Source organism: Moschus berezovskii, chromosome 1 (genome assembly GCF_049115385.1).
Source record: "Moschus berezovskii isolate FMDL1 chromosome 1, NW_MosBer_1.0, whole genome shotgun sequence".
Classification (NCBI taxonomy): domain Eukaryota; kingdom Metazoa; phylum Chordata; class Mammalia; order Artiodactyla; family Moschidae; genus Moschus; species Moschus berezovskii.
In genome coordinates, this window is record NC_142460.1 from 34000576 (window position 1) to 34027750 (window position 27175).

At 34.1% G+C, this 27175-nt stretch overlaps 1 protein-coding gene across 2 annotated transcripts in view; it reads right to left on the bottom strand.

Moving 5' to 3' along the window:
- Positions 1-27175, bottom strand: part of NCAM2 (neural cell adhesion molecule 2) — a 579580-nt gene that overhangs the window by 31673 nt on the left and 520732 nt on the right. The window contains exons 15-16 of one of the 2 annotated variants that reach the window (XM_055421887.2): positions 13983-14163; positions 3870-7268 (exon numbers count right to left, since the gene is read on the bottom strand). In XM_055421887.2, the coding sequence (XP_055277862.1) occupies positions 7162-7268; positions 13983-14163 (288 nt within the window). In that variant the 3' untranslated portion in view covers positions 3870-7161. Of the gene's footprint in view, positions 1-3869; positions 7269-13982; positions 14164-27175 lie in introns of those variants that run through there. The other variant, XM_055421878.2, reaches the window with a different exon arrangement.

The window sequence follows — 27175 nt, forward strand, 5'->3', positions numbered from 1 at the left end:
TGTAATAATAAATGAGAAATCAGTAAAGAAGCAAGCATATAGCCACTATGAAAATTATGTATTGAAGTTGCTTATTTTGATTTCTTAAAATGAAAAGGATAGATGTTGAAATGGAAATATCTATTTTAGTTTTCATAAAGATAATATTATTTATTTCCACCAAAAATATAAATAAGTCATTTTTAAAATGTTTTTAGACAATGTACAAAAATCAGAAAATAATAAAATTTAACTTGATATTCTAAGACCATATACTCCCTGTGCATTTATTACACTGATCATGAGAATAAATGAAGCTTCATGAACAAGTTGAAGTGAAAAATACAACAGCAGCTTAAGAGAAGTGCCAGGGCTACTGGAAGGCATGGTGGTCAGTTAACACACAGCTTTCCCTTTGCCAGAAAGTGTTTCCTGTGGTCCAACCAAGAAGTCAAAGGAGGTAGGTCAAAACTAGAAGATCGTATAAGTAATAGACAAGAGATTTAGGTATACCTCCTTTCAGTGTAATTTGATAAAACAAACATACAAGGAAAACAGAATATGAGTAACTTGGCTATGTCAATGACTAGTCGTTCTCTGATCCTCAGATTGTTGCTATAATAAGATAATGGTGTTTGATTAGAATGCTAGAATATATTTGCTCAAATCTCTTTAGTTTCCTCACAGTGACCCCCCCCCAAAATAAGTAACATAAATCTAACCAGGTAATATAAAATTACTGTGAGAGTCAATATGAAAATGTTCAAATATCCCCAGATACTTCCCATTTGATACCATATCATTTTTAAGGAGCTTCAGGAAAAATAAAAACAAGAACAGAAAAAAAAAAATCGGCTTACCTCTTTCTCTCTCCCAATATATAAAACTTCTATAACTATTTTATCAACTGAAAGAAGTTCAGCATTGTAACAAAATATAGATATTATAATTTTCATTTTAAAATGTATACAAACATTTTAATGAGTGGTCTTTATTTTAAGACATATATTTGGGAGAAGGCTGTTCTGGATAAAGGAAGATTAAGCATGCCTTAAAATAATGCAAATCTTGAAAATGAGTATTTTCCCTTTTGTAATTTCTACACTGTTTAATTTTTAACTGGCAATGCAACAATTGACTGTTTGTAAAAGAGAAATATATATGCATGTCTAACCATACATTTATTACATTGAGATATTGAATCTGATCAAGTTAGAAATGAAAACACACAAGACAGGAAAGGTTTGTACCAGTAATAAAGAAAACACATATAGCAAAGGTTTTTCTCAGTTTTCTTTATTACAACAATGGAGACACAGAAGTACAGAAAATAAAATGACATTTAATATACTATGAAACTCATGCATAGGATTACACATAGTGCTGGATATTATGTCACAGGTTTTAAATAAGAGATGATATTGAGGACAATACATATATAACATACATTTTATTTTAAGAAAATAAGCTATGATGAAAACAGATGGAATTAAAATGATCAGAAATAGTCACTTTAAAACAGAACTATTATATATAAAATCAATGTTAAGATGTGAGATAAAAATATTCTTGAAAGAAGTTCATGAATTATGGATGTTATTTAAAACAGTAATTTTCAATTTCTTACTTTTTAGGGAAAAAAAAAGAATTTACTAGAGATTTATTTCACAGTGCCCATTTAGTACATAGATAAATAAGGCATAATTTAAAAGTTATGTTATCTCTGAATATTATGCAACGTTTCCAGTTTATAACTATATTTCCATTACTTAAAAATGGAGTGATAATAGCTAAATTCAATTTGAACATACACAAATAAAGAAATTTTACAATGTATCTAGGCTTAATACAACCAACATTAGATTAGTTCATACTTAAAATTTAATTACACTGGAATGAGTATATCTTTAAAAAGTAGGTGGAATAATAGTTTACAACAAAGACATGAGGACATCAGTTGCAGTTCAAATCGCCTCAGATTCACTACTAGAACTTTTGAACATATGCGTTTTCCCTGGCTCTTTTGTTTTTCAAATTTGCTAACTAGTTGCAAAAAACTGATATTCTAGAATAATCCACTCTTTCTGTAACATTTACGGACAGGTATTTTAGGTTTCCAATTAATTAGTTAATAACCATGAGGGAGGGGAGGATGACCACCAGAGATCTTTATCGGATTCATAATCTTAGGTAAGATAAAGAAACTAAAGGTATCTGGAAAATAAAGCATTGATATTAGATTCTCATCTCTGATTTATTTCAGAACAATTAAATTAGATTGAACCCATTCTCCTACCAAAATACTGAGATGCTATTTACTTTTATAATCACTATGTGTTATATCAAATTTTTAAGCACCATGTAGTAAAATGAGATACTACATACATCAGTATAAACCATATGGCTGATTCATGTTGATGCATGGCGGAAACCAACACAATATTGTAAAGCAATTATCTTTCAACTAGAAATAAATAATTAAAAAAAATTAAATATGTTAACTCTAGAAAATTACTCTAGTTTAGATGGTGATTGGGCAGAAAATATGTTAATTAGATGTTTGAAACTTTTTCCCTTTAGTTAGGACCTAATATCTACTGTTAATATCTTCTGAATTCTAAGATTATCAAGTATTAATAGTGATTAAATAATACTTCATTTTTTTAATCAGCTGATTTAAATATAGACTTTTTACCAATTTCAATTTTTATTGAAATCATTTCAGGGCAATTTGTAGAATATTCATATCTCCAATCATTTGAAAATAAATTTAAGCTACCCATTCAATGCATTAACTTTGTTTAAGGTTTTATGACATGTATACACACCACAAATTCTGAAATTTAAAAATTTAACAGAAATTAACAGAAAAGGAACAGTGCTACTGCATCCAATTTATCCATGGCCAGAAATTGAGAGGGAAAGAGAGAGAGAGTAGGAGGAAAGTGAGGAAGGGAAAGAGAGAGAGAATAGTATAAAGAAAAATTTAGAAGGAAGAATGAAAGGAAATAAAACCAAGAGAAAGCTTACTTGATTTGTACTTATTCAAAAGTGGGTTAAAGGATACTACATTATGTCTCACAGATTTGAGCCATAATAAAATACATAAAATGACAAATTTAGGTATGAACTTTTCATCTAGTATCTTTATTCAATGAATGGAATTCTAATATATAAAGGCTATGAAATATTTAAATGACAATATTTAATTTAGGTAGTGTCCTAAGAGGTTATTTGTTTAAAATTCTTAATGCTGCTAATATTATAATCAAAAACAAATAGTTGAAGAGTTTTAGATAATTTTATGACAAGAGATGTTGCTTAACTACTATAAACTGAAAATATACTTACATAATATTACTTCTTTTTGAAAGGTAGATACAAACGTATTTACCTATTGCATTAATGAAGCAAATATCTTGAATTGTTAAAATCATTTGTAATCTAAAAATTGTGTTCTTTCATTCTTAGTGTAGATGTATCATGAATAAAAGAATGCTTTTAATATATCTAAAAGTACCCATGCAGATCTAAAAGTTCATGGCCTAATTCCTTCTCAAATATTATATTTTGTTCAATATAAATGAAAATTCATAAATCCAACTGTCCAGATTAAAAAACATTGTAGAATTTTCCTTATTTAAATTTTAATTTAAACTAAATATAATTAATGGGAATTATTAAATAGAAAATATGAGTTGTATAATCATCTCCAAATTGTATAACCTATGAACTACTATGCATACTTATAATTTTAATTATTAATTTTAAAAGAAATGCTGAACACCCAAAGAGTCAAAATTATGTGCAATTAGTGCAATTAGTTTTACATAATTGACATATATATAATATGCTAATTCAATCTCTAGAATATATTTAGTCATTTAACATTGTCAAACACTTGGTATACTTTAAGCTAATAAAAAAAACATTAAGAAAAATGAAGTCATTAAGAGTTTCAATTGTGTTCATATCTACCAGCAAAGAACACACACAATAGTTTGTGTGTGTAATAGTTTGGATAAAAATATGGGTATAGGGTTTATAAAATATTTTTATTCTCAATGAATAATAGTATTAGAACAGAAAAGCCAAAAATGAAAATTAACTTAAGGTTTTCCCATGTAAGACAATGTTTTTCATAGGAAAGAAAGTTTTATTTCTGCCTCCTAGGCATAATCTGTTAACATATCTGAAATGTAGTTAGATGGGCCTTAGAGCCATCTGATAAATAATTAGAGCTTGATTTGGGGTCGAGAGACCAGTAGGGATAAATGATAAATGGATAAAAGAAGATAAACTTGGAAAGGGTTGGAAGAAGAAAAATGATTTCAAGTTTATATAAAAAATTAATCAGGATGCTCCACGTGCATATAATGGTAACTATGCATAAGCAAATCAAGCTAACTTTATAATATGGTCTAAGCAAACTGTTAAAATGATCTAACATTTGACGATACAATACATACAATGAACATAGGTACATATTTCTGATTATATATAATGAATAACTTAAAACTCACCTTACACACAAGTTCATATTTATACATTTAGGCACAGAATTTTATTTAAAAATCTACTAGATTAAAAAAAAATGGATGATGCTAGGAGAATTTTTATGTCTTGCTTAACAATAATCACATTTCCTTAAATCTATAGCAGATTTCAATTAGACAAAACATACTGTCAGTTAGATTTGATGGTTGTACATAACAAAAGAAAAACTCAAGTAATAAAAAAATATAATTCAGCAACATTTATATTTATTACAATGTAAAATAACAATCTGACAAGGTAATTTATACTCTCTATGGTTTCACTTTTGGAAATGCAACAGCTACATTGCTTATAGTTTTGTGCTCACCTATTATAGACCTAAGGCAAAGCACAGGGTTTATATTTTAAGATGTGTTGAGAATATTTTTTAACTTACGCATGTCTTAGAATTGCAAAATAACTGTTCATCTAAGAATAGATACTTGGCCAAATAATAAATAGCTTATTAATATCTTGACTTGGACTTAAATGTTTAAAAAACATAAATGATCTCATTAAGTGTAAGTAATTCTGCTAAGATACTAGAATTTTAATTTTAGGTTCTTTTCTGACCTGTCCAAATATCAAAGTATCATGTAAGCTAGACTGAGTGTTCTTCCTATCTTTGTTGGTGACTTTGAATTATAGATTATAAAGTTTAAAAAAATCAACTCTGTTACCTTACTAAAAGACATATTACATAGTCTCCACAAAAGTATTTTTTAATCATGTACTAATCAAGATAATTTCTATGACTTTCTTATGGAAATATTTATAATATTGGCAAGATCCAGTCAGGTTATAGCAAATGGAAAAATTTGTTCATGCAAGTGTTACTGGAACTCCTTTCTTTCCAAGCACTTGTTACATATCAGTAGTCAACACATCTGCAAGTCTCATCCAAATCCATGGAATGTGAGATGCAATCATGGAGTGTAGTATGAAATTATAGTTAGATCTTCAATACACAGAAACACTGGTTATTTTAATTTTAAAACCAGAACATTTCCAATAAATAGGTTAAATCCCCACACTGCATGTATTGGTAGGAGGAAATCCCTTTGACTCAGCAGGGGAGAAAGAAGTATGTTTAATCTGTAAATGGGTCACTTCTGCATTCTTTAGTATAGCAATGGACAGCAAAGAGTTTGGAAGGATAAATGACAGGAAACAGACTACCAGAGGTTGGTCCACCTTTACATCTTACATAATAGGATCCTGTAGGTATTTCATTGAAGACATAAAAAACAACAAAACAAATTGTTTTGATGAATGAATCTCAACGCCCAGAAATCAGTCATTCGATTTACCATGTGAGCCATTGTCATTCTTGTTAATAGATGTAAATTTGAGTTCCTTCTAATTGTCTTGAATACATAGTACGAATTACTTGCTAGAGTGTAGCTGGGAGTAAAAAACACAACATACTTTTTCCTCATTTTGTAATGAATGAAATGTGAAAATAAAAATCATTACTTATGCTACCCCATCAAATCCAGCCTCCTCTGAGTGCTGGAATCTAGTGACACGTCCTCATCTCAATTTCATCTTCTGGAAAGTAGCGGCTAAAACATTTACTTCCCTCTGATCCTGACCCAGGTTTCCAGGAAAAAGTAATACGATTTTATGTTAGAACATGAATACTTGATGTTACCTCAAAACACAATTCAAACCTAGTACACAGGGTGTAACTTTTAAAATAAAATCTACTTTAACTTACTATTTACCTTGGGACAATTGCAGAAAGGTAGTTTTATTTAATGAAAACTAAAAGTCTAGATTTTTGGTATTCAAATTGAAGACATGAATCTGGTTCACTTTAATTCCTTATGATATTTTTTGTTAATAAGAGGAAAATCAGGCAGCACGTAGGATATACACATTTAATGTAATAAACGCTATCAGGTTTATGCTTTATATAGATGGTAAACACTGAAATATTATGTTTATAAAGTTCTAAACCTACATTTAAAGGAATAACAATCAAGTCAATATGAAAGAGCCACAATTCTACATCACAAAATTTCTATTTACACAATATTTGGCCATTGATACTGAGTTATATTTGTAAAATAATCAAATGAAAGAAGATTAGATATAGCAAATGCTTAAGTTCCAAATGGACTTCTGTGGTGGCTCAGACAGATGGTAAAGAGTCCCCCTGCAAAGCAGGAGACCAGGGTTTGATCCCTGGGTCAGAAAGACCTCTTGGAGAAGGGAATGGCCACCCACTCCAGTATTCTTGCCTGGAAAATTTCATGGACAGAGTCTGGTGGGCTATACAGATCGTGGGGTCACAAAGAGTTAGACACAGCTGAGTGACTAGCACTTTCATTTTTAAGTTCAAATGAAACTGACATGATATTTAACAAGACCAACTTTAGAAATTAAAAAAAGTTGAGAATGAAACAAGTTACTCTTTGAACTAGTACTTGGAAGAAACAATCTTGGTTCAATGTCCTGTGATTTCCTGACAAATTATCTATTTTAAAGGTCAACAATTTGGGGTAGGGAAAAAAGGCTCACTATTCGTGGGAGAGGACACATGCATACTTAGCTGAACCTTAGAAAATATTTTATTGCAATTTTAGATTAACCTTGTAAGTTTTCAGGGCAAAAAAGGAAATATATGATATAGGAACAACATTAAAACATGCAAGACAAACTTATGACTATAATGAAAGAAAACGCAGCAGCATTCAGCTGCCATGACTGGCTTCCATTTTCGCTTTTATTCGCTTCACAGCATTCATCTGTATGATGAAATTTATTTTTGAAAGTAGAACAAGAAAAAAAGTAATTAAGGAAAAAGAGTAAAGTTACAAACATGAAAATAAAGGAAAAGAAAAAAGTGATAGTAAGAAAGAAAAAAGGAGAAAATAATTAATACAAGATGTACACAAAACTACTACCAATTACCTACCAAAAAATATTTTGATACAAGACAAAGAATAAAAAAATCTAGTATAAAATGCTTCTAAATATTTGTCACATATTAAAAATATAACTGAGGCTCCACATTAATAATGTTTATTTCACATAACATAGACATTAGTTATTGTGAACATTGTAAATATATTTTACTGAAGATATAACTTTTTAGAAAATGGTCACCAGTCATCCCAAGGTGTCACTGGTAAATTCACACTGTTACTTAAATATGAGCTCATCATATTCTGTAATGTTGGCTAATATAATTTTTTTGCTATCGTATTTTCTTAGAAAACACATTTAATAAAAGTAGTTATATTTTAATAATGAATGAAGTACCAAGAAATATAATTAAAATTATAAGTTCATGCAATGAAAATTTGCAAAACAATAGAAGTGAGGAACATTAACTCAACTGGCCATAGGTATACGCGACACATTTAAAATAATTGCTCATTTTAAATAATAGTTGCTCATTTAAAATAATTTTGAAAAACAAAGATAATGAAAATAATTTACAGAAATTTATTTTTATATTATGTGCAAAACCAAATAAATATAGTGTTGAACGTATCATTAGTATTTAGACTTGGCTCAGATTTGCACATTTTTAAACTGAAGTTCTTCCCCATTAACTGAACTTCAATTGCACCATTATTTTAGAATTTCTTTTTATTCTAAAACAATCATAACCTTAAGAAAACATTTTAGTATTTGCCATAAACTTGAATATTTAATTTTCTGTTCATGCTATTTGGAGATGAAATATACACTAGTCTTGTTGAAAGTAGAGTTGAATGTCATCAAAATAATTTCACTCTATAGTTCATTATATGTATAATCAAAAAGTTGATTATGATAAAAACTAACTGAAAAAATGTTAGCAATATATTTATTGGCGATGATTTATGTCACTTCTCTATATGGATGGAATTATGTATCACCAAATTATATTGAGTCCATGTAAATATTAAACATCTCTTCAATTCATAGTAATGAGAAAAGAAAAACGAAGCAGTTGCTAAAAGATACTAAAGTGTTTTTTAGTTTTTGGGTTTTTTGGTTAAACAAACAATATTAAACATGTTGTAAAGCCAAAAGAAAGTGCAAAAAATATTTTCAGAGTAATTTTATTACCAAGAATTTTTAAGGCATTAGATTATAGTCATTCTAGCACGTTAGGAATATTTTTAGCCATTTAAATTACAGAGGAAATCAATAAATATCATTTTTCAGTCTCTAGTTCCATAGATGGTTTTGTAGCCAGTTTTACAAGAGTAATTTGTCATCACTACTGAATATTTTCAATGTTTATAAAATAAAATGAGATAGAATTATGTTGTATGAATATCCCAAATTGATTGTGGCTGTTATTTTGTACAAATCAAGGGACACAACATTCAAAATAAACACATATTTAATAAGTAAGAATAGGAAAATATCACTAATCATAAAACATTTTTAAAATCTGAACCATAAACTATGGACTAATGCAGTGTCCACTAAAATACATACATAGAAAAGCCACTATTATGAACAAATGTAAGGTAAGACTATTGTTAAAAAACAGTCCCTCAGTCCAACAAATAAATATACTCTAGATTTAGCTTGTTGCTTTACTCAAAGAGTTAAATATATATGAATGTACATAAGTAATGGGTTTTTAATTCAAAGTCTATATACTTTATTTTGACAGTCTATAATGCATGCTATTTAAAATATAAATTAAAACTAAATTAACTTCTAAATTTCATATATTTTTCCAATTAAATAAGATAAGATTTGCTAGTTTATTATATATAACTGATTTAAAATGTTTGAATTTATAATGTGTTTTAAAATTGAATAAGAAATTATATGAGTAATTATTCTGAAAGTATATAAGTATATTTTTTTTTTTCCTATTTTGCTGATACATAATTTTAACTCTATAGTATTTTGTGGGCTGAAAGGCTCCCCAATCTACCATCAACCATCACAGCTTCTAAAATTGCCCCAAGAATCCTCCTAGGGCTAAATCAAACAATTTTTGAACTATAAGGGTGTATCTTGTATCTGTCTTTCCATGAGACTTTAGTAGTCTCTGGATTCAGTCACAAAAATTATACATTATTTTGTAACAAATTTATAGATAAAATAAATCTTTTATTGCTTCCCCTTTTCCAGTAAGCTGCTGTATCAGCTGTACAGTTTAGAGCCTATGAATTCTATCTCCTACCTTCTCAGATAGCTTTGTCTGTACCTCTATGACTTTTCCTTGACTGATTATCTGTTTTATCAGCTGTGTAACATGCTCCAGCCTTTTTCGTCATAAAAGTCCTTCTAACACTGACATTTTACCAGCTCTGCTCATCTTCATACAAAACTTCTTGAAACCCTTAAATTAACATGAAGTCTACTCCTGCTAACTTTCCATATGATCTTCAGCCCATTTCCACCTAATTTCTCTCTCCCAAATTTCAGCACAGCTGTAAACAAACCACATTTATTTCAACTGAGTTTCGTTAACCTCTCAGCAGCTTCTGGAGGGACAAATGTGATTGATAACTTTTCTTCTGGAAATATGACTGCCTCTTAACTTCCAAGATATTACAGCCTTGCGTTTTTCCAGGAACTCTATGACATCTTAGTCTCATTGGGGGTGGGGTGGGGCTGCTTTTCTCTTCGTGTATATTACAGTTCCCTGGGATGCAGCTATTAGGACTCTATTATTCTTCAATAAGAAGAATAATAGAATACGGAGACGGCAATGACAAGCCACTCCAGTACTCTTGCCTGGAAAATCCCATGGATGGAGGAGCCTGGTAGGCTGCAGTCCGTGGGGTCGATAAGGGTCGGACACGACTGAGCGACTTCACTTTCACTTTTCACTTTCACATATTGGAGAAGGAAATGGCAACCCACTCCAGTGTTCTTGCCTGGAGAATCCCAGGGATGGGGGAGCCTGGTGGGCTTCCGTCTATGGGGTCACACAGAGTCGGACACGACTGAAGTGACTCAGCAGCAGCATTCTTCAATAACTCAACAAGCACCCCGTGAATACCGATGCTGTACCAGACACCCTTCTAGGTACTAGGAAGCACTTATGAGTATCACAGACATCAGTTATTTTTCATAGAGTGTAGTTATTACTCACTGTGTGGTTTTATCCACACACAGGGCTAAATGCTGCTGCTGCTGCGTCACTTCAGTCATGTCCGACTCTGTGTGACCCCATAGACGGAAGCCCACCAGGCTCCCCCGTCCCTGGGATTCTCCAGGTAGGAACACTAGAGTGGGTTGCTATTTCCTTCTCCAATGTGTGAAAGTGAAAAGTGAAAGTGAAGTCGCTCAGTCGTGTCTGACCCTTAGCGACCCCACGGACTGCAGCCTACCAGGCTCCTCCATCCATGGGGTTTTCTAGGCAAGAGTACTGGAGTGGCTTGCCATTGCCTTCTCCAACAGGGCTAAATACCAATCACTATTAAGGCTGACAACATCACAGTGCATGTTTCCAAGTCATGGCTGTCTTCTCATCTCCATACACACATATCTAACATCTATTTGACATTTTAAACTTAATGAATAACGAACTGCTCTTGTTCTAAAAATCCTGCTCTGTTTATAAGATTCTTTACCTGCAGAAATGATACCAACAATGTTAGAGTTGTCCAAGCAAGAAACTCAAAAGTCATCAATATCTACTGATTCCACTCTGTTAAACAGGCAGGTTAGTCTACATCTACAGTGTGCCTGGAATTTATTCAATATTTTCTTTCTTTTTTTTTTTCTTTTTATTGTCACCACATTTTTTTTAAAGCATTCATGTTCATTCATCTTATTTCTACCAAGATGAACAAGATTAATCTGTGTAAAATATCCATATGCTCATATAATCTCCCTGCTTCAAATGATTTTTTATGACTTTAAGGATCTGTTTTAAAATTATTTATATGTTTTTTAGAAGATTTTGAATTATATAGGTCACAGGTCTCTCTGAATCCTTATTTTTGTTCACACACCTCCAGGATCTTTTCCAGCCATGCTTTTGCTAGGTCTTAAAGCAAATCAAATTCTTTTTTTTTTTTTTTCTCAAAAACTTCTTTAATTCCCTTGAAGGCTCACTCCCTACAAGTTTCTTTCAGAAAGTCACTTTCCAAGGGAATCCTTTCTTAACCCCCATCTAACTCTATAAACTAGCTACACTTGTCAAAGACTTTCCTGGCAGCATGTTGCACCAGCATATCTTAGTTGTCATTACTTGGTGGTTATTCTAACTCTTGGGTTTTGTCTAACTTCCCTCTAGATTGTACAGTCTCTGAGAACAGGAGTCAGTTTTGTGCTTTTCACAGATAATTTCTCTGTACGCATCACAGTACTTTTCACAAAGCAAGACCCTAATAAATACCTGGAATGAATGAATGAGTAAATCTTAACACTGCAGAACCAGAAGAAGCTAGTGTAGAGATTAGGAAATATGCATCAAGAGAAGCTAAGTTCAAACTATAAATTGTTTTCCTTCTAGGTAGTGCTTGCAAACTGACTTTCCAAAATAAAAATAAAAATTTTTATAGTAAATGCATCATAGCATACTTTGCTTATTTCTGTGCCTACATATATATGTTACACACACACACACACACACACATACACACATATATACACATATATATAGTCTGTCTTTATTTACTTTTTGGTTTATACTTACTATTCATTATTAACAACAATGTCTTATAAAAAAGCATAGCAAGTACTCTGGGAGTATAATGTAACCTGCCAGAAATCTATTTTTTTTTACAGTTTGTGTTTTATCTATAAAATATAACTAAAATACTGCCTTTCATTTCATAAAATATTCATTTTAATCTTGATAAAAGTATTATTCCCTCCACGTATATGTGTTAAATTAAAAATGTACGGGGACGAATTTCACTCTTACAATCTTCCTTTGAAGATTCTCAGATTAAGAATCATATTTATATCATGGTCTGATATCTTCATAGAGGATAATTACTACAAATGTAATTCCTTTTAACTGTAGAAGCAGTCATTGATGTTTAAAACTCATAGAAACAACAAACTTGATAGTTCATTCAACTATTCTTCTTATTTGGACATGGAATTTGTCATATGATTTAAAGTAGCTCTGATCTTGAACAAATACTTTAACTTCTCAAAACTGTATCTGTAAAATGAGGATAGGTCTTCCTTGCTCAACTCAGATTCAGGAATAAAATGAGGTCATAAATGCAGAAGTACTTTGTAAATTATAATAAGTGCCACTACAATATAAGATATCCAACTATCCATATTATTTCTAGATACTTCCAACTTCCTAATTTCAAGTTATAATTAGAAATACTTATAAATTATGTAATACAAAGCTATGATATAAATTAATTTTAAACTAAGCAATAGTAGTTACTTTTTAAAAAATTTTTAATTGGAGGCTAATTACAATATTGTATTGGTTTTTACTTTTTAATAGAAAGATTATTGTATAAATCTGCTTTCAAATGAAAAATGATGTATGATATAACAAAGCCATACCAATGAAACTAATATTAATTTGAAATTACAAGAGGATTAAATAACATGACTGAACTGACAAATTTTATGTCTTCCAGTCTCAAAAATATTATTCAATAATACTGATACTCGATTATAAAATGACTTAAATAAGTCATGTTTATGAATATACAGTTCTGATATCTCATTGATATATAAAAATATATGTATATATATACATGTATGTATAGAATTTAACATTAAGTATTAAATATAATATGTGAAGGAACAATTAATATTAGAATATGACCAATATGACAACTCATTGACAGAGTAAACTAACTGAGTCAGGACAAATTCTTGCATATTCAACTCTAAAGGATGTATCTGAAAAAAAATTTTTGATATATCTTCTACAGGTTTTGATAATATCACTAGCATAAAATGATGGAAGCACTATTAACTATTAAAAGTAGTCACCAGTGTGCTGAGACTACCAGTGATGAGTGGCCTGAAAGGTTTCGAGCTTCTTTGAAACTCTATTCACTGTTCTTTCTAAGGGGTATCTGTGGTTGTTTCTGCCTCATTGTGTGATAGAGTTTATCTTTCCAAACACAACTTGCTTGGTCAGGCCTGAATGGGCTCATCATTATCTTTGGCCACATCTCATAAGTAGAGGACTGGGCCCCATGTGTTTGGCAGAGAAGTTTCCTCCTTTGTAAAAGCTTTTTCTGTGCTCAAAGAATAGTTTTCATGTTGATTTTCAACAGTTTCTTTTACCCTCCAGCCTCCTCTTCTGCTCATTCCCTCTCTACCACCTCAACCACTAAAGTCTAAAATTTCAAAGTGCATTTACAAATGAACCAATCTTTCTGGCAATAGCAACTGAGAAATCGTGATTAAGACATGTAAATAATCATGACTAAAACTTAGAATGTATACCTCCTGCTACAAAATTTTGTTTTCAATATCAAGAAAAAAATCCATAAGTGTTATAATAGATACTATCATATTTCTTTTTAGCCTATGAAGGCACATGGTTTGCTTACCTTTAATAATGTTGGGCTTAGGTGGCATGCTGAATTCATAGACTGTTGGTTCTGAATATCCCAATCTATTGGCAGCTGTAATTTGAACTTCATATCCCATTGTCCACTGTAGATGCTCCAAAATAATGTGGTCTTTATTTCCCTGCACTTTTTTTTCTAGCCACTGATCTTCTTTATCTTTCTGCAAAGTCAATACAAACATATTTTGTAAATATCCATGCATTAAAGTTGTGATCTTTAAATAAATAATTTATCATGAAATGGTGTGAGTGGATTTATTAAAATCAGAAAAGAATATATCCTCTTTCACTGGGATAAATTAAACTATATATAGATAAAATTATTTCTAAGGTTTTTTTCCCACTAAATATTTAATGCTTTTTAAATTTGCTGAAGACTGATAATTCATAACTAATACTTGATGATTCAAATGATAGTTCACCTTCATTAACGGTTTTTAAAATTTCACATATATCAATTGCTATTTATCCACTTTGTTGATTATTAACAATTATGTACATAGGGACTACAAAATACTATACATAGAAAAAGTTTAATATGTCCATTAAAATGATTACCAGAGACTACTTTTTCGGGCATGTGGTAGGAGGTGTGTTAAAAATAAAGTCTGGATTTTTAAAATAGATTAAAAATTTAACCATCATTTTTAATACTGTGTTTTAGACTTATAACGAAACAACATGCGACAAAAATTATTACCTTTAAATAGGTTATTAGGATAAGAAAATAAAAAATAATATCCTATTCTTGAACATTCTACACTTAAATCCTGATTTTTTTTCTAAAATAAATGTTACGGACAACATGATATTTGAATTACAGTTTATTTGAAAAAAAAATACTATGACTACAGTCACAAATAATTGAAAAAATATATGGATTAAGCTATCTTTAACAATGCAACTATTCAGTCGTGCCGTGTGTTAACAATCTGAACACAGGTTAAATGTTGAAACCGTAATCTCTCTGTGATTGTCCCTCACCTCTATTACAGAAACGGGTAGCAGCTGCCTCTGTTCACTTTCATGAGGAAGCAATGAGGAAAACTGAGAAAATTATGCGCTCCAGGGCATTAAGAGTCATAACCACTTAACAAATAGTTAATTAGCATTAAAGAGAAAGTAGTTCTATAATATGCGTGTGTGTCGCTCAGTTGTTTCTGACTCTTTGCAACTCATGGCCTGTAGTCTGTCAGGCTCCTCTGTCCATGGAATTTTCCAAGCAAGAATACTGGAGTGGATGGCCATTTCCTTCTCCAGGAGATCTTCTCAACCCAGGGATAGAACCCACGGCTCTTGCATCTCCTGCATTGGCAGGCAGATTCTTTACCACTAGCACCACCTGGGAAACCCTATTTCTATAATAGCTATAAAGAGATGATATTTTTTGAAATCACATATCTAATAATCCATCACTGCAATTGAAAATCTCAATTTACCAGAATTATAATTATAAATATACTATAACCTGGCCATAATGATAGATAGATATATAGACAGAGCAACAGATCCATTGACTAATCCTTTTTTAACCTCAGAGCTCAGTCTAGTATTACTTAATTTTGAGCCAATATTTTACAATATTTACTTGACTAGAAAAAATAATAATGTTTTCTACATTTATGGTGAAAATTGAGGATTTATTATCAAATTGTGGGAGTTAAATTCATGGTTGCATTAAATTGACAGTATCAATAATACAAATGTGAAGTATCCTTCAAAAGGAGATAAGACTTCATTACAGCCTTTTTTCATTACCATACTAAGATTCTCTTTTCTTTATAATTATTTTTGGTTCTGCAGAACTTTCATTATAAAGGAAATCATTTCGTCTCTTATTTTTTCATCTAAAACTAGAGATATTACTCCCCTCCCCACAGTGAAGCCAGGGACTTTGGACAAGCACTTAGAATTATCATATAAACGAGGGGTATGTTCCCTTGCTTTTAAAACTTATAAATCAATTTATTAGACTAGGCTGGTGTCCAGTGTTATAAAGTGTATTGGAAAAGCCATTGGAAAAAAACAATTTGGACCAGAAAACTTTGCAACTCATCTAAGCCACTAAATGACTACTAAATTTAAGGAAGGATCCTAGGTGTGTTTTTTAAGTGTTTTAGACAACTGTATCATTAGCCATGATTATCCCAACATCTGCTTTCTTCATCATTCATTCATCAATTATTCATTCTTTAGTAGGGTAGTTAGACTGTTCTAGAACTGTGAACACAATAGTTAGCAAGAATGTACAACACTTATTTCAGAATTTACAAACCAGCACAGAAGGAGGACATGAAGTCTAAAAAACAAGAAGGCGTTTTGTGAGTATATATTGATAACAGGAAGGATTAGGAGAGTCCAGGAACCAGGAAGGTTTTCTCCGGGGAGGTAATGTCAACTTAATAGGAAATAAGAAATTCCAGTTCCATATTTTCTTTTCATTCTTCCTCACTGAGTTAATGAAGATGTGATTCCTTCACAGAAGTTTTAAATTGCAAAAATAGGCACAATGATTGAAAACCTCAGAAAGATGCAGAACCACTGGGAAATGTAAAAATAGCCACTTTACGTTTATTGTTATAGGTAATGAAAAAAAAAAAAGCTACAAAAATCTCCACTCAAAAGTAATTTTAGGTCATATATTATACATGACTTATAAACACAAACATACATACACAGCACATAAAATACATATAAAATATTTGATACATTATTAGTTGTACGTATACACAATTCAGAGAGGACAAGGTGAGAAGGAGGAAGACTGAAGAATGAGATAAGGATAAAGGTTACACAGAGCAGTAGAGAGTAGCCCCGGTGGGCATCCCCTTACCCAATAATTCAGTATAAATTCTATTGAACTACGAAATATTGGTGAAAGTGAGTATTTGTGTGGAAATTCGAGTTAAGTGAGTATTTGTGTGGAAATTCGAGTTAAGTTTTGTTTTGGGTTTGAATGGAGATGTAGGAGAAAGAGCCAGAAAATAAGCCAGCAGCTGATATCTGGATGACCCCAGAATACAATTTATTATTCAGAAGGATGAATAGGCTTCATGTCCTTTAGGTAATCTTCCAAAAATATTTCTGAGAATTGAGCATTTGAAGTGAAACTTCCAGATCAGTCCAAAACAGGCTGATAGACTTTTAAATCACCAATCACTTAACTCGCAATTGTTGAGGCTCTTAATATGATGAATTAAAAGCCCTTCCATCATTTTAGATAGTTAGACTGATGGCCTAAAGGAACCAAAAGGAGCTCTAATATTTTCCCGAATTTAAATCAGTTTCATTTTCCATTCACCATTAGACAAGGAGGTTTTTTAATCACTTAATTGTTATTCCTAGGGAATACGGAAAAAATAAAGTGGGTGTTACCAAATACTCCCCTAGGCATCAAAATCTCATTTATGCATTTGTAGAGTGCCTGATTTACAGAATTTAAATGCCTAGGGAACAATTTAAGATAATCTAGTTGCAAAACGTTCCCCTAGGTAATTTAATGTGATGATTTGCTGAATAGAGCTATTATTAATAAGTCAATTAAAAGTTGAAGGGCAGCTACTAAAAAAAAATGGTCATTTACTTTGATATAGCTTCTCTTAAGCAATCCTTTTTGTCAAAACATAGGCAGCAGAGACATATGACAGTTAAGGGGGCACTTTAAAAGTTTTTCTAAATCATAATATCAGTAAATAGATATCAGTTGTAACTTCTCCCTTTTCATTTTCTAATTTTATTGATATGAGTCCTCTCCCCTCTCCCCCTTTTTTTTTTTTTGGATGAGTATGGCCAAAGATTTATTGATTTCATTTATCTTCTCAAGGATCTGGCTTTTAGTTTCATTGATCTTGGTTATTGTTTTCTTATCTCTATTTCATTTGTTTCTGCTCTGATCTTTATGATTTCTTTCCTTCTACTAACTTTGGGTTTGCTTGTTCTACTTTCTCTAATTATTTTAGGAGTAAAGTTACGTTGCTTAATTGAGAGATTTCTTATTTCCTGGGATAAGATTGTGTTGCAATAAACTTCCCTCTTAGAACCACTTTTGCTATGTCAAAAAATTTTGGATACCCAACTGACTGCAGAGTTTCAAAGAACAGCAAGGAAAGATAAGAAAGCCTTCTTAGTGAACTATGCAAAGAAACAGAGGAAAACAATAAAATGGGAAAGACTTGAGTCTCTTCAATAAAATTGGAGATATATCACGCAAAGATGGGAAAAATAAAGGACAGAAATGGCAAGGACCTAACAGAAGAGGAAGATATTAAGAAGTGGTGGCAAGGATATACAGAACTGTAAGAAAAAGTTATTAATGACCCAGATAACCACGATGGTGTGGTCACTCACCTAGAGCCAGACCTCCTGGAGTGTGAAGTCAAGTGGGCCTTAGGAAGCATTACTATGGACAAAGTTAACGGAGGTGATGGAATACCAGCTGAGCTATTTCAAATCCTAAAAGATGATGCTGGTAAAGTGGTGTACTTAAAATACCAGCAAATGTGGAAATCTCAGCAGTGGCCAAAGGATTGGAAAAAGTCAGTTTTCACTCTAATTCCAAAGATGGGAAATCAAAGAACATTCAAACTACTGCACAATTTTGCTCATTACACATGCTCACAAGGTAATACTCAGAATCCCTCAAGCTAAGCTTCAACAGCATGTGAATTAAGATCTCCCAGATGTACAAGTTGGAGTTAGAAAAGAGATGGGAACTAGAGATCAAATTGCCAACATCCTTTGGATCACAGAAAAAGCAAGGGAATTCCAGAAAAACATATACTTCTGCTTCATTAACATGCTAAAGCCTTTGACTGTGTGGATTACATAAACTGTGGACATTTTTAAAGAGATAGGAATACCAGACCACCTAACCTGCCTCCTGAGAAACCTGTATGCAGGTCAAGAAGCAACAGTTAGAACTGGACATGGAAAAACAGATTGGTTCCAAATAGGAAAAGGAGTACATCAAGGCTGTATATTGTCACCCTGCTTATTTAACTTCTATGCAGAATACATCATGCAAAATGCTGGGCTGGATGACTCACAAACTGGAATCAAGACTGCATCAAGACAGAGAAATACAAATAACCCCATATATGCAGATGACACTACCCTTATGACAGAAAGCAAAGAAGAACTAAAGAGCTTCTTGATGAAAGTGAAAGAGGAGAGTGAAAAAGTTGGCTTAAAGCTCAACATTTAGAAAACTAAGATCATGGCATCTGGTCCCATCACTTCATGGCAAATAGATGGGGAAACAGGAAAAAAATGACTGAATTTATTTTTGAGGGCTCCAAAATCACTACAGATGATGATTGCAGATTGTAAATTAAAAGACACTTACTCCTTGGAAGGGAAGTTATGACCAACCTAGACAACATATTAAAAAGCAGAGACATTATTTTGTCAACAAAGTTCCGTCTAGTCAAGGCTATGGTTCTTCCAGTGGTCATGTATGGATGTAAGAGTTGGACTACAAAGAAAGTTGAGCACAGAAGAATTGATGCTTTTGAAATGTGGTGTTGGAGAAGACTCTTGAGAGTACCTTGGACTGCAAGGAAATCCAACCAATCCATTTTAAAGGAGATCAATCCTGGGTGTTCATTGGAAGGACTGATGTTGAAGCTGAAACTCTAATACTTTTGCCACCTGATGAGAAGAACTGACTCATCGGAAAAGACCCTGATGCTGGGAAAGATTGAGGGCAGGAGAAGAAGGGGACGACAGAGGATGAGATGGTTGGATGGCATCACCGACTCAATGGACATGAGTTTAGGTAGACTCCGGGAGTTGGTGATGGACAGGGAGGCCTGGCGTGCTGCAGTTCATGGGGTTGCAAAGCGTCAGACACAACTGAGGACTGAACTGAATTGATGGTTTTTCCAGCAGTCACGAATGGATGTGAGGGTTGGACTATAAAGAATGCTGAATGTTAAAGAATTGATATTTTTTAATTATGGTGTTGGAGAAGACTCTTGAGAGTCCCTTGGACAGCAAGGAGATCAATACTGTCAGTCCTAAGGGAAATCAACCCTGAATATTCATTGGAAGGAATGATGCCAAAGCTGAAGCCCCAATAGTTTTGCCACCTAATGCAAAGAACTGACTCACTGGAAATCACCCTGATGGTGGGAAAGATTGATGGCAGGAGGAGAAAGGGTGGTATGGTTGGATGATATCATTGACTCAATGGACATGAGTTTGAGCAAACTCTGGGAGATGGTGAAGAATAGGAAAACCTGGTATGCTGCAGTCCATGGTGTTTCAAAGAATCGGACACCACTTAGTGACTTAATACATTTTGTATAGTTGTGTTTCGTTATCATTTCTAATTTTTTTTTTAATTTCTTCTTTGTTACAAGGAAGCATCACCTCACACTGGTCAGAATGGCCATCATTAAAAAAAAAATCTACAAACAATGAATGCTGGAGAGGGTGTGGAGAAAAGAGAGCTCACCTTACTTTCAGTGGGAATGTAAATTCATAAAGCCAACTGGAAGAACAGTACAAATATCCCTTAGAAAACTAAAAATACAGCTACCACATATCCATCAATGCCCCTTCTGGGCATATATCTGAAGAAACACATCATTTGAAAAGATATATGCACTTAGAGTCCACCACAGCACTATTCATAATATCCAGGACATAGAAGCAACCTAAACGCCCATCCACAGAGAATAAAGATTTGGTGTGCGTGCTCACTCTGTCAGTTGTGTCTGTCTGTTTCCTACCCCATAGACTGTAGCCCGCCAGGCTCCTCTTTCCATGCAATTTCCCAGGCAAGAATACGGGAGTGAGTTGCCATTTCCTACTCCAGAGGATCTTCCCTACCTAGGGATTGAACCCATGTGTCTTGTGTATCCTGCATTGGCAGGAGGATTCTTTACCACTGTGCCACCTGGGAAGCCCAAAAATGTGGTACATATACACAGTGGAATATTCAGTTCAGTTCAGTTCAGTCGCTCAGTCGTGTCCGACTCTTTGCGACCCCATGAATCACAGCACGCCAGGCCTCCCTGTCCATCACCAACTCCCGGAGCTCACTCAAACGCATGTCCATCGAGTCGGTGATGCCATCCATCCATCTCATTCTCTGTCGTCCCCTTCTCCTCCTGCCCCCAATCCCTCCCAGCATCAGAGTCTTTTCCAGTGAGTCAACTCCGCATGAGGTGGCCAAAGTATTGGAGTTTCGGCTTTAGCATCAGTCCTTCCAATGAACACCCAGGATTGATCTCCTTTACTCAGCCATAAAAAATAATGAATTAATGCCATTTGTAGCAACATGGATGGAATTAGATATTATCATTCTGAGTGAATAGTTCAGATAGAAAAAGAGACATCTCCTATGATATTGCTTATATAGGGAATCTAAAAGATAGTACAAATGAATTTATTTAAAAACAGTAAGTCACTGATGTAGAAAACAAACTTATGGTTATGAGGGGCATAAAGGAGGAGAGAGAGAGAGATTGGGAAATGGGAATGACATACAGGCACTACTACATGCAAAATATATAATAAGAACCTACTGTAGAGCACAGGGAACTCTACTCAATTCTCTGTAAAAATATTAGTATTTAGGGAAAGATTTGCCATCATCTGTATAGAGAGGAAATTGAAGGAGAGAGAGAGAGGGTCTTGGCTTTGTTATTTATGGACTTGACTTGTTATTCCTTGACTGTTTTTATTCATAATGAGAAATCCAGTAAGTTTCTTTTCAGAGTCTCGGAATATATATGGTCAATATCATCTTAAATAAAGGCTGAATAATTATGAAACAGAAGGCCAACAGACGAGGTGATCTCCTACTAACGATTAATGTTAAAGTTCCTGTGATTCCAATGTGTTTCTGTTAAAGACTTTGTGTTCTTGTACAAGGCACCTTCTGACTCCTGGACGTCCTGGTACTTGTATGACTTTTCAGAAGTCTCAGAATTCTCTGAAGCTCTGCATGGTACTCTGAATATGAGCGGTGATTTAGCAATCTGGATGATTTACAGACACACACATGCATACACTCACATTCCACTGTGACTGGGAAAGATGCAAAGTTTGGAAGTTTTTAGAAGAGTTTCAGGTTCTAATCCCCTTTTAAGTATTCTTACAGCTGCTTTAAAGTGCCTTTCTTTCAGGTACTGAAGCTTGGTGAATTTTTGTAAATTGGACTCTACTTTATGTATTTCTACGACCGAGAATGAGATAGCTGGGTGGCATCACTGACTCTATGGACATAAGTTTGAGTGAACTCCGAGAGTTAGTGATGGACAGGGAGGCCTGGCGTGCTGTGATTCATGGGGTCGCGGAGAGTCGGACATGACTGAGCGACTGAACTGAACTCTCCATTATCCAGGTACATCTTAAGGGAAAACTAAGTTCTAATTTTTCCTATTCATCACCTTCTGTGTTCTCACATTCCATGAAAATTCACAGTGAAAGTTTTTTACCCTTATATTTAGTATTTCTTGTATGTATTAATCTAGATACAGGATCATTTATAATAGTACAACATAGACCAACTTATTCATCAAGTCATCAATGTACTTATTCATTCAGATATTTAGTTTATTTGATGCTATCACTACAAGGGTGATTACAAATCATTATTTTCACTAGCCTCAAAGAAAAAAATACCCAAAAAAGTTTAGAACTCTTTAAAGTCCATATCTATTCAATAGTTGAAAATATTTCAAAATGTAACTGGATGGCTTTAAATAAATGTCAATATACACACCTAAATATAATTAAACCTACAAATTAGTTATCAGCAAATTATTTACAATTGATTATAACTTCTCTCAGCAATAAAATCTCAATTCTATTTATTTACTATTTTAATACTTTTTTCAAAATTATCTTTTTTCCCCCTATGCAAAGAAATAGAGGAAAACAACAGAATAGGAAAAACAAGAGACCTCTTCAAGATATTAGAGATATCAAGGGAAAATTTCATGCAAAGATGGGCTCGATAAAGGACAAAAATGGTATGGACCTAACAGAAGCAGAAGATATTAAGAAGAGATGGCAAGAATACACAGAACTGTACAAAAAAGATCTTCACGACGAAGATAATCACGATGGCGTGATCACTCACCTGGAACCAGACATCTTGGAATGTGAAGTCAAGTGGGCCTTAGAGAGCATCACGACGAACAAAGCTAGTGGAGGTGATGGAATTCCAATTGAGCTATTTCAAATTCTGAACGATGATGCTGTGAAAGTGCTGCACTCAATATGCCAGCAAATTTGGAAAACTCAGCAATGGCCACAGGACTGGAAAAGATCAGTCTTCATTCCAATCCCAAAGAATGGGAATGCCAAAGAATGCTCAAACTACCGCACAATTGCACTCATCTCACACGCTAGTAAAGTCATGCTCAAAATTCTCCAAGCTAGGCTTCAGCAATATGTGAATCGTGAACTTCCAGATGTTCAAGCAGGTTTTAGAAAAGGCAGAGGAACCAGAGATCAAATTGCCAACATCCACTGGATCATGGAGAAAGCAAGAGAGTTCCAGAAAAACATCTATTTCTGCTTCATTGACTATGCCAAAGCCTTTGACTGTGTGGATCACAATTAACTGTGGAAAATTCTGAAAGAGATGGGAATACCATACCACCTGACCTGGCTCTTGAGAAACCTATATGCAGGTCAGGAAGCAACAGTTAGAACTGGACATGGAACAACAGACTGGTTCCAAATAGGAAAAGGAGTACGTCAAGCTTGTATATTGTCACCTTGCTTATTTAACTTATATGCAGAGTACGTCATGAGGAAGACTGGGCTGGAAGAAGCAAAAGCTGGAATCAAGATTGCTGGGAGAAATATCAGTCACCTCAGATATGCAGATGACACCACCCTTATGGCAGAAAGTGAAGAGGAACTCAAAGGCCTCTTGATGAAAGTGAAAGAGGAGAGTGAAAAGGTTGGCTTGAAGCTCAACATTCAGAAAATGAAGATCATGGCATCTGGTCCCATCACTTCATGGGAAATAGATGGGGAAACAGTGGAAACAGTGTCAGACTTTATTTTTTTGGGCTCCAAAATCACTGCAGATGCTGATTGCAGCCAGGAAATTAAAATACGCTTACTCCTTGGAAGGAAAGTTATGACCAGCCTAGATAGCATATTAAAAAGCAGAGACATTACTTTGCCAACCAAGGTCCGTCTAGTCAAGGCTATGGTTTTTCCCGTGGTCATGTATGGATGTGAGAGTTGTACTGTGAAGAAAGATGATTGCTGAAGAACTGATGTTTTTGAACTGTGGTGCTGGAGAAGCCTCTTGAGAGTCCCTTCGACTGCAAGGAGATCCAACCAGTCCATTCTAAAGGAGATCAATCTATGTGTTCATTGGAAGGACTTATGCTAAAGCTGAAACTCCAATACTTTGGCCACCTCATGCGACGGGTTGACTCACTGGAAGACAGTCTGAGGCTGGGAGGTATTGGGGGTAGGAGGAGACGGGGACGACAGAGAATGAGATGGCTGGATGGCATCACCGACTCGATGGACATGAGTTTGAGTGAACTCAGGGAGTTGGTTATGGACAGGGAGGCCTGGCGTGCTGTGGTTCATGGGGTCGCAAAGAGTCGGACATGACTGAGTGACTGAACTGAACTGAACTGAACTTATGGCCATTGATATAGTAGTCAGGCTTAAGAAGGTCAGTTGTGACCTAGAAACATATGCTAGAGCAGTGTCGCTAGTCCCTAAAGTATATTCCTCAAATTTGATGTCATGTTATGAATTTTATATAGCCCTTCTTAGCTCAGGCAAATTTTTAATTTACCAAAATTAAGTGATAGGATCTGATACCTATCATCCAGTTAGAAAAGTGAAAACCTGATTAAAGCATATAAAAAACACTTATTAAATTATGCAGAGTTTTATTGACACTACGATATGGAGTAGGTAAAAGTGTTCTGTACATGAAATGACTACTTAAATTTTTCTCTACACATTATGATGTTAATGTTTGTCTTTATTTTCCAAATATATTGTTTAATCTCACTGACTTATTAGAGATGTCAATTGTCACAAAGGGTCCATGGAAACATGTAATTCTGTTTTTCTTACCCTAGTTCTGTTCTCATAAATTCTGTTTTCTTAATAGGCCACTGAACAAAGTTGTGTTGTGAGTAGCCATAACTTTCTGCAGGAGATCATCCCGACCCAGGGATCGAACCCAACCTAGTCTCCAGGATTGCAGGCAGATTCTTTACCATCTAAACCACCAGGGAAGCCCCCTCTATATACTAGAAGACAATATATAATAATATGTTTCTTGATTCATTATCTATAGGAAGTTAAATATTCTCTATATTACAATATTATTGGTCTTCCTGTTCCAGTGAAAGAAAAGCAGGTGCAAATACTCAGATATGATGTCTGCTATAAGTCAAAACTCACATAAGGTATGTACTATATGCATTTTGTTGTTCCTGGAATATAAAACATATAGTCCTGTGCACAGGAGAGTTGAAACATAGGGTCAAAGAAGCAATCAAGTAAAAATCATAAGCATGTTCCTTACTTTCTGGATTTACATATTTAATTTTCCTATAGGCTGTCCAATTTAAAAAATCCATTGCATATAGCTAAATAAAATTTCAAGTTGTTCAACTGCTCTTTACTCCATTGTGGAATTCATTCATTTTGAGGAACTAATACTAATAGATTAAGTGGCTTGGAATCATACAAAGAAAAGAGATAATTAAGCTATTTTTGAAATAGTCATTATTTCAATACAAGTACAAATGTCAAGGCAAATACTGCTACACATTTAGCGACCTAATTTTGAACATGTAAGTTTTTAACATGAAAAGTGACCTATTGAGAAAGAAAACGTCGAGAAAATTATTTCTTCCCAAGATGGGATATTGTTTAATCACATGAATATAACTTTATACCGAATTTTGGAATTTTCAGTTGGACGTGCAGAGTATGATGCATGCAGGATGGAGGAGGTGGTAGAGGGAGGGAAAGAAAAACATAGGGACATGGAGATTATACTAGTGTTTTGGAGTAGGAGGCATGTGTGCATTGTTAGTCGCTACTCAGTCATGTCTGACTCTTTGCAACTCCAAGGACTGTAGCTCACCAGGCTCCTCTGTCCATGGAATTCTCCAGGCAAGAATACTGGAGTGGACTGCCATTTCCTTCTCCAGCGGATCTTCTCAACCAAGGTATCAAAACTTTACATCTCTCGGGTCTCGTTCATTGGCAGCCAGATTTTAATTTCTGCGTCACCTGGGAAACCCATACAAGGCATACCACTAAAAGATTTGGTACAGATGAAGTGAATCGGAATGGCTGTATTTGGAGGCAAAGTAGATAGGTAAGCTGAGTTAAGATGGGAGTGGTTGAGGAGTCAATATAATCTCCGCAGTTCAGTTCAGTTCAGTTCAGTCGCTCAGCCGTGTCTGACTCTCCGTGACCCCATGAATCACAGCACACCAGGCCTCCTTGTCCATCACCAACACCCAGAGTTCACTCAAACTCATGACCATCGAGTCGGTGATGCCATCCAGCCATCTCATTCTCTGTCATCCCCTTCTCCGCCGGCCCCCAACCTTTTCCAGCATCAGAGTCTTTTGCAGTGAGTCAACTCGTCGCATGAGGTGGCCAAAGTATTGCAGTTTCAACTTTAGCATCAGTCCTTCCAATGAACACCCAGGATTGATCTCCTTTAGAATGGACTGCTTGGATCTCCTTGCAGTCCAAGGGACTCTCAAGAGCCTTCTCCAACACCACAGTTCAAAAGCATCAATTCTTCGGCAATCAGCTTTATTCACAGTCCAACTCTCACATCCATACATGACCACGGGAAAAGCCATAGCCTTGACTAGATGGACCTTGGTTGGCAAAGTAATGTCTGCTTTTTAATATACTATCAAGGCTGGTCATAACTTTCCTTCCAAGGAGTAAACGTCTTTTCATGGCTGCAATCAGCATTCGCAGTGATTTTGGAGCCCCCCAAAATAAAGTCTGACATTGTTTCTACTGTTTTTCCATCTATTTCCCATGAAGTGATGGGACCAGATGCCGTGATCTTTGTTTTCTGAATGTTGAGCTTCAAGCCAACCTTTTCACTCTCCTCTTTCACTTTCATCAAGAGGCTTTTGAGTTCCTCTTCACTTTCTGCCATAAGGGTAGTGTCATCTGCATATCTGA